The sequence below is a fragment of the Muscardinus avellanarius genome (assembly GCF_963383645.1).
Source record: "Muscardinus avellanarius genome assembly, chromosome: 4".
In the NCBI taxonomy this organism is placed as follows: domain Eukaryota; kingdom Metazoa; phylum Chordata; class Mammalia; order Rodentia; family Gliridae; genus Muscardinus; species Muscardinus avellanarius.
In genome coordinates, this window is record NC_137789.1 from 30881991 (window position 1) to 30891390 (window position 9400).

The window sequence follows — 9400 nt, forward strand, 5'->3', positions numbered from 1 at the left end:
AGCGCCTTCCCAACTTTGTGGCGCCCTCAGGCAGTGGAGGCCGGGATGGAGCTGCCTCCCCGCAGCAGCCGGGCACCGCTGGGATCCCCTCTGGACAGCGGCTCCCTGGCCTCTCTGGACTCCAGCGTCTTCTGCAGCGAGGGTGAAGGGGAGCCCTTGGCGCTCGGGGACTGCTTCACCGTCAACGTGGGCGGCAGCCGCTTCGTGTTCTCGCAGCAGGCGCTGTCCTGCTTCCCGCACACGCGTCTGGGCAAGCTGGCGGTGGTGGTTGCCTCCTACCGCCGCCTGGGAGCCCTGGCTGCAGCGCCCAGCCCGCTGGAGCTGTGCGATGATGCCAACCCCGTGGACAACGAGTACTTCTTCGACCGCAGCTCGCAGGCGTTCCGCTATGTCCTGCACTACTATCGCACCGGCCGCCTGCACGTCATGGAGCAGCTGTGTGCGCTCTCCTTCCTTCAGGAGATCCAGTACTGGGGCATCGATGAGCTCAGCATTGACTCCTGCTGCAGGGACAGGTACCCGGGATATTGGGCGGTGGAGAAAGGGAGGCTTAGGTAAAGATCTGAGGCTTCACTGAGCATCCCAGATCCCAGGCCCCACAATAGGTGTGGCCACCTCTGGGAGAGGTGGGAGTGCAGGGCTGGGAAGAGGCAAAGCTATCTTATGAATCTAACTTTTTGAACTTTCTTGTCCTTCTTTTTATTCCAAAAAGTTATGCTAATTTCATGTCAAAGACAGGGAAGTCAAACTTGCAATAACTGTTTGCATGTTGGAGAAATAAATAAGAAAATCTGTGCTTTAAAAGAAACATGTATAGGGATGAAGGTGTTGGTCTGGAGTAGTATTTATGAAGCCTAAGACAGTAACTTTGGAAAATTTGCATAGAGAATGGCTTTAAATACAGAGGAAGGAAAGTTGGTTTCTTGACTGAATGACTGTAGGGTTTTGGTGGTGCCATTGCTGTTATCATGACATTGATATCATTTCTTTATGAATATCTTTCCTGGACACACGACAAAGTTCCACATTGCAAAAAACTGTCCTTGCTACCAGAAAGTGCATAATTAAAACGCATAGATCCAAAGTTGTCTTGTTATATATGAATCCTTCTGCATAAACTTCTACTAAGAAAAGGCTTCATTATAAAAAAATCATCATCCAACGTGATCATGATCACAATTCTGAATGCTATGGACAGGAGATAGCCTGGATAAAATATGAAAAGACATTTTCTGTGTTTTACAGAAATAGAAAGTTTCTGTCAGGTATCTCTCCTACTTCTGTGTTAAAAACAAAAAGTTAGACTAATCACCTCCCTGTCAGGTGTCTCTTCTGCTTCTGTATTAAATAATAATAATAAAAAAAATGCCAGGCGTGGTGGAGCACGCTTGTAATCCCCATGCTTGGGAGGCTGAGACAGGAGGATCGTGCAGGTTCAAAGCCAACCTTGCTGGCTTAAGAGACCCTGCTTCCAAATTTAAAAAAAAAAAAAGTGTAAAATAGGTCTAACCCGGCGGTAGAAGGGTTTCCAGGAACCCCAGTACCACCAAAAAAAAAAAAAAAAAAAAAAAGCTGGGTGTGGTGACACACGTTTGTAATCCCAGGATTTGTGAGCTGAGACTAGAGGATCATGGTTCACAAGTACTTAGTGAGGCTCTATGCAACTTCATGAGACCCTGTTTCAAAATAAAGAATAAAATTAGGGTGGAGGGTGAAGCTTGGAGTGTAGCTTGGAGGTCAAATGCCCCTGGGTTCCATCCTTAGACCCCCCCACACACACACAAAAAAAAAAAACAAGTTAGACTAATCACCAAGTTGTCTTCTCTAAAAGATACTTCAGAAGAAAGGAGCTGAGTGAAACTCTGGACTTTAAGAAGGACACAGATGACCAGGAGAGCCAACATGAGAGTGAACAGGACTTCTCACAGGGACCTTGCCCCACCGTCCGCCAGAAGCTCTGGAACATCCTGGAGAAACCTGGATCCTCCACAGCTGCCAGAATCTTCGGGGTCATCTCCATCATCTTTGTGGCAGTGTCCATTGTCAATATGGCCCTGATGTCAGCAGAGTTGAGCTGGTTGAACCTGCAGCTGCTAGAGATCCTGGAGTACGTGTGCATTAGCTGGTTCACCGGGGAGTTTGTCCTGCGCTTCCTGTGTGTGCGGGACAGGTGCCGCTTCCTGAGAAAGGTGCCCAACATCATAGATCTCCTTGCCATCTTGCCCTTCTACATCACTCTCCTGGTAGAGAGCCTGAGTGGGAGCCAGACCACACAGGAGCTGGAAAACGTGGGGCGCATCGTCCAGGTTTTGAGGCTGCTCAGGGCTCTACGCATGCTAAAGCTGGGCAGGCATTCCACAGGTATCCACATTTCATTGATGCTTTTTGTCTTTGTTTGCAAGCTTTAGTGATTTGACCATAGTACAAAGAAAGCCACTCTGGGATTGGTGCTCAAAATTACCAGCTTTGATGCTTTACTCAACTCTGACCTCTAAAGAGATACTGGAAAGCAAAACCTTGAGGTTAGTAGTGTGCATAGAGGAGAAGGTGTTTCTCACATACTTTCTCCTCATAGGTTGTAGAGGAGCAATTTGATCATTTGGTAACTTTGAGTTAGTAGAACCTAGAACCTAAAAGATACAGAAATGTAATGATGCTCTGTCTCTAAGAGGTTTTAGATGAAACATGCATAAATGACACAGAAAAACATATCTATGAATTGCATAATATATAGGACCACGACCTAGTTTGTCTTCTGTATACAAAAATTGGTTACTGTAATACATATTATTTAGTAGAAAAGAAAATAATCCCTCCAAAGCTCTCTCTAGTTATGCAAGAAGAGAGATGATCAGGTGTTAATACCTTTCCCATAATTAGTATAGAAACAATGGAAATACTTTTCTTTGAAAAAAACAGAAGACACTAATTAAATGTCTTCTCTAAGACTGAGAGATTTTCTTGTTTCTCAGGAAGAAAAAGAGAAGGAATAGGAATTCCTTAGTTTTGTGTGTGTGTGTGTGTGTGTGTGTGTGTGTGTGTGTGTGTTATAGAGACTGAAAACCAAATGAACATTCCCTAGAAATAATCTCCACACAACCCACACACATAAAACATGAAAACTGTGGCCAATGTCAATGGAAATCACACACACAGAGAGAGAGATTGATGAAAGACAGTTCTTCCTAGGATAGCAGTTCTCAGTATCTGGCCCTGATGCTGTTGAACATTCTAGAGTTATGTAGGAGTTACATTATGTCAGACTTTAAGAAAATGAGAATTCCCAGACAAGCTTCTTTCAATGCAGATTCTGATCCCTGACCCACAGAGTCAAAGTCAGAATTTATTATGTGAGTTGAATCTAGGACCAACTGTTTTAAAAACCTTGCAATTGATTTTGATATAGATGGTTCATGGACCACACTTTGAAAAACAGTGGAGTAGGGTAGCATAGTAAGTAATACAGTATATATTAATTCAAACACATGTTGGTACAAACAAGTTGGCTAGAGATTTTTATTCCACTTTATTTCCCTAGAGATATCCCTCACTGACTACCTGAAGAGAACTTCTGTTTTTTTTATTCTACAGCTCTGTGGTAATTAGGACTTATCCTAATATAATTCTGGTCGTGTATTTTCCTCGCTAGTAACACATGCCAGTGATTTGATAATGGGTTTTCCAACAACTTTTATAAGTACCACCCTTTGTTTTCTGGTACACATAATGGGATGCTTTCTTCAAGTATTTATAAACTCTTCACAGGATTCAATTTAAAAAACACCCTAGCAAACACTATATTTTTTCACAAAAGAAAGAAAAAGGAAAATTATAGTAATTTCTACAATGTCACCTCTTCAAAAGTTTTTTTCAGTCCTAAGACAAGTCTAAATCATTAATAAAGTCTTACTTTATTAAAAATATATGAGAATTGCATGAATATTTGATACATTTGCTCAAGCAAAATACAGACATAGGTGATAAACATTCCCATATATTAATTATGAAAAATATTGAAAGGTGTTATAGAATAATAAGCAGGAAGCCAGATAGACTAGGTTTAAACCCTGGCTTTGTAGCTTTGTACTAATAAGTTACATCTGTGCCTCAGATTGCTCATCTGTAAAATTGTATAACAATGACACCTGCCTTATGTTGTTTTTGAGGATTTCATGCATTACTAGACATCATATGCTAGACATTTAGCCCCACCTGTGCTTCTTTACAAAATTGTTTAGAACATTTCATCTTTAAATGAAAAGTTTTCCCAAACACAATACTTCTTCTCATATATTGTCAATTTATTTCAGAAATGTATTTCCATTTAGATGTATAAAAATCAGTTTTCTAAATAGGTATTATAAAGGTATTCTTAAAAATGTTCTTTGGAAATAAACCTCAAAATTAATATTCATTGGTCTTTAAAAATATCTGGTTACTAATGCAAAACTACAGCCTGGTGTGGTGGCACACGCTGGAAACCCAGCATTTGGGAGGCTGAGACAGAGAATCGCAGTTCCCCGCCAGCATCAGCTACTTAGTGAGCCCCTTTGCAACTCGGTGTGACCCTGTTTCAAAATAAAGAATAAAAGATCGGGTTGGAAGTGTAACTCGGAGGTAGAATGCCCCGTGAGTTCCATCTTCAGTACCACAATTTAAAAAAAAATGCAAGAATACTTCAAAATTTGAAAAGAAAATTATGAGAACATAAATAGTATTCTACTGCATTTCAAATAATCTCTAGTGAGTAAATATGAATGAGAAAATAATTCCTATTGCCCTGTATTTTTTTTTTTTTGGTGGGTCTGGGGATGGAACCCAAGGGCATTTGACCTCTGCGCTACACCCTCTGCCCTATTTTTTATTCTTTATTTTGAAACCAGGTCTCACTAAGTTGCAGAGGGCCTCACTAAGTAGCTGAGGCTGTCTGCGAACTGCGATCCTCTGGTCTCAGCCTCCCGAATGCTGGGATTACAAGCGTGTGCCACCACGCCCGGCTCTGCCCTGTATTTCTGAGGCAATTTCATTATGCTGTCATATTGATATGACTTCAGCATGTGGATAAACTTTGAGAAGTATCTCTCCATCACCAGGAAGACTATCTTACAGATAATTCAAAGTCCGGTTTATAATGGGCTTAGTCTCTTCACAGATGGAATTAGACTCTCTTGGGTCTGTGCCCAAAGGGCTCAGTAAGTCATCAGATCTAGTAATGGGAACCCATCAGTGCCTCATAGTGAGTAAGTCCCTCAAGGGCTCTCTCTCTATTCTTGTTCCTTTTGCAATGGAGGAACATTCTGTGTTCTATCTTCTTACAAGAAAGCAGAGATGTTATGTGCTCAGGGGAGATAGTTCTCTATGGTTTTGGCATTATGGGTAGGATATCAATGATTATCCTGGGAGTTGAAGGACCTTCTCCTGATACACCACTAAGAACATCCCTGAATGTTCATGAGTTCTCATGCCGTTCATGTCACCAAAGCCTAACTTGCTTCTCCTGCTTATTTCACCATTATGATATACACACTTCACTTCCTCTGACTTTTGGGACAAAAACTTTATCAGGAGATGAGAAAAACATATACACAAACACACATACACACATACATACGAAAACAACATAAAACTAGTGTTAGAAAGAAGTGCTGAAGTGATGCGTTGAAATGAAGATTTAACCAAATGAGCCCTCCATGTGCAACATTATAGAGGTCTCCCACTGTATAAACTGCAAACTCCTGTTGTAACTCTTATGAAAAACTCTCCCTACTTTTTATTCTTGTTTATCACCTACTTTAGAATATAAATAGTAGAAGCTCAAGGATTCTGCAAGACAAGGGTTATGATTTAATCGTACTTCTCTATCCTCTGAACCTGGCCCTATTAACTAGGGAAGAAGCTTTCTGAAGACAGAGGCTATGATTTAATCATCTTTGTATCCTGAACATTGCCCAGTGCTGGGGACATGGTAGGTAGGCAGTGCATGTGTGTGGGTGGATAGAAAGGAGAAAGGAAGGAAAGGAAAAAAGGGAGAAGAAAGGAGGGGGTCCTGATGATTGACAGCAGTTGTTCTATTTCAGGATTACGCTCACTTGGAATGACGATCACCCAGTGTTATGAAGAGGTCGGCCTGCTGCTCCTATTTCTATCTGTAGGGATTTCTATATTCTCAACTGTAGAATACTTTGCAGAGCAAAGCATTCCAGACACAACCTTCACAAGTGTTCCTTGTGCATGGTGGTGGGCCACAACTTCCATGACTACCGTGGGATATGGAGACATTAGACCAGACACCACCACAGGCAAAATTGTGGCCTTCATGTGCATATTATCGGGAATCCTCGTCTTGGCCTTACCTATTGCTATCATTAACGATCGCTTTTCTGCTTGCTACTTCACCTTGAAACTCAAGGAAGCAGCTGTTAGACAGCGTGAAGCTCTGAAGAAGCTCACCAAGAACATAGCTACTGACTCATATATTAGTGTTAACTTAAGAGATGTCTATGCCCGAAGTATAATGGAGATGCTTCGGTTAAAAGGCAGAGAAAGAGCAAGTACAAGGAGCTCTGGAGGAGATGATTTCTGGTTTTAAATTCACTTTCAGTTTGTTTATAAAGCTGTGTACAATTAACTGGATTGATACGGCCTTGTCTGCCTAACTGATGAGAAGTATCTTGAGCACTACCCATCTTAATTTTTGCTGGTGCATCACCTGATCTGCTAGAATATTTTACTTCCCCATACCACTACACATTGTTGTGACATATTTGAGTCATGGAAACAGTGATTAACACAGTCAAACACAATTGGGACAATAAATGCATGTCAGCATTTTCAGATATGAAAGAGTATTATTGCAATGCATACAACAATGTTAAAAATGTTATCAGTAATTTTACAAGTTTCTTCACAACTATTACTTTTTAAAAAGCGAAAACTAAGCTGCATAGCCCAGATAAAAGTTAAGTGAACATTTTGGAACACATTGAACATCTTTGCTATTTAAAGATATTCTCTAAGTAAATTACTCCTTTCTCTATCAGTTAAAGCTGTTGAGTATAACAATTAGCGTTGCAAGAGAAAACTTGACTTAGTGGTCATATATTATGTTGCTGTCTCCCATGTGGCACAAACTTTTAGTCACAAATGGACCAAACTCTGCATCCCATCATTAGTATCACAGGTGGGAGTTCCAACCTGCTAAGACTGTAGTAGATGAGACTGCACAGACTTTGCAAACTGAAACACTTCATTCTTCTGACTGAGTATAATATGTGAAGTATAAAGCAGTATATTTCTTAGTTTGTTGTGAAGATCAGATGGTTTTTAAAATGTCTCATTATGAATATACCAAGTTATATCTTTAAAATCATGGATATGTAAGTGTGAAATGGTGAACAACCTAAATTTATACACTGAAATTATTAAATGGTCTTATTTCATAAAGTAAGAGCATGTTGAATGCCATCATTGGATGAACTTGAAGGTCTTTCGTTTATTAACCAAATAATATTATGGACAGTTTTCTGACTGTTGGGGTAAATAGCACATGTTCCAACTTTGCAGGCATTGTGACATTCATGGTAATAATAAAATTCCTAGACACTCTGTTATGTAATTAAAGCTGAAAGCTCTAAGGCAAAGAACCAGAACCAGCTTGTGATTCCAAATATCCTAGTAACTAAGATTTTCAAAACTAAGAAAAATAACAAAGAATAGAGCACTTTAATGCCTGCATTCTCAAAGTATGCAATAAAGCCCCTACTAGAAAGAAAACTGGTTCTTAGAGGAGAATGTCTTACTCCTACATATATATATATATATATATATATATATATATATATATATATATGTACATGCAGTATGAAAATCAAATAATGCAGAATATCTGCAATATTAAAATTCCATTGGAAGGAAAATTTTAAAAACTGCCTAGGAGTTTCCTTTATAAGGCAGATGATAATAAATATTGAAAAGTATTACTTTAATATATGGTTCTAATATATTTCATCAACTCTAAGACATCCTACTATATTATGAATAATAAATAAAAAAATGAAAAAGGAAGAAAGTAATGAAAAAGGAAAGGAAATAAATATGCCAATCAGAAATTGTGAGATCCCATGGAATATAAAATGCATCCAGATTTGGAATATGTAAAATTTTATAATATACAGCTTAAAAGCAATGAAATAGTGCATGCACTACCTCCTTTATTCTGGTATGCATGCTTAAGCTCTGAAAATATTTTCATTGATGGCATGAGTTTCTATTATACACTAAAGTACTTTAATCCACTGGACTTGTTTGAACTTCTAAATTTTTAAGACATTTAGGATATATGAATACTAATGAAATAATTATTGTTCCTTTTACATATAGACATGGGTGCTAGAGCTTTGGCACAGGGCCACTAGTCCTAGTGTACATCTCATCCATAAACTGAAAAACAACCTAAAGGTTATACACAGAAGACAAACTTAGTCTGACATGTCTAGTACTTTCCCCACTAACAATAGTAACTGTGATCCAGGACTATGCTCTGTATCATCATGTATGATATCGCTCTATCCTCAAAATGTCCCAATTACATAAATATTATTCTTATACTCTTTCAAATATATGTTTTATACATTTACTAATTCAACAAATATGTATTAAGGATCATTCTGAGTGTTAGACACTAGAGATTCTTTGTTAAACAAGACCAAATCCTGTTCCCTTGTATTTAATGTTCTATTTAAGATGTAAGGGGAAGACAGATGACAAAACTCAGATAGTAAATGATATCCACCTGCCTAAATTCACAGACTACAGGTGGTAGAGTCAGGAATGAATGTCAACCTACCTAATTCAGAAATTGATAGTCCTTAAAGTCAGACTATAGGTTTTATTCTTCCCACACAACTCAGGCATAGGAATTTACTTTATAGGTAGGTAAGCTAACTTCTTATGGATGGAGAAGTTTACTATGCCTTAAGAAAAATACTACCTTATAGTCAACAGTGGAGTGGTGGTGCTTTAAAAAATCAGTTGTGGTAACAATTTATAGACACTATTGGACGAGGAAAATGTTGCCTTTAGAATAATTAATAGAAAAATTTTAAATGTAAACATATGTGTATATATATATATGTGAGTGTATATGTTATATATACATATATATGGTTTGTTAGCTGTATTAATTTTGTCAAGATGTAGACATTTCAAAAGAGTTTTAAAATATCATTGCTTAGTTAACTTTTCTGTTAAGTAAAATATGGATGTAATTATTCAATGAAGATCCTTGTTAACAAACCAAATTTAACTAACAAATCAAGACATGAACTGTTAATTTTACATGTCATAATTTTTAAAGCACTAAACATTCTTAAAAAATTCTAATTACTGTGATAAAACATAT

The 9400-nt window shown here is 38.5% G+C and overlaps 1 protein-coding gene across 1 annotated transcript; it reads left to right on the top strand.

The window, feature by feature from the left end:
- KCNV1 (potassium voltage-gated channel modifier subfamily V member 1) lies at window positions 1–6589 on the top strand (the record flags this gene model as incomplete). Its single annotated transcript, XM_080693863.1, has 3 exons — window positions 1–515; window positions 1832–2361; window positions 6078–6589. Exons 1-3 carry the CDS (start codon window positions 46–48, stop codon window positions 6587–6589), a joined length of 1512 nt encoding a protein of 503 aa, XP_080549989.1. The 5' UTR covers window positions 1–45.
- Between the last annotated feature and the right edge of the window lie 2811 nt (window positions 6590–9400).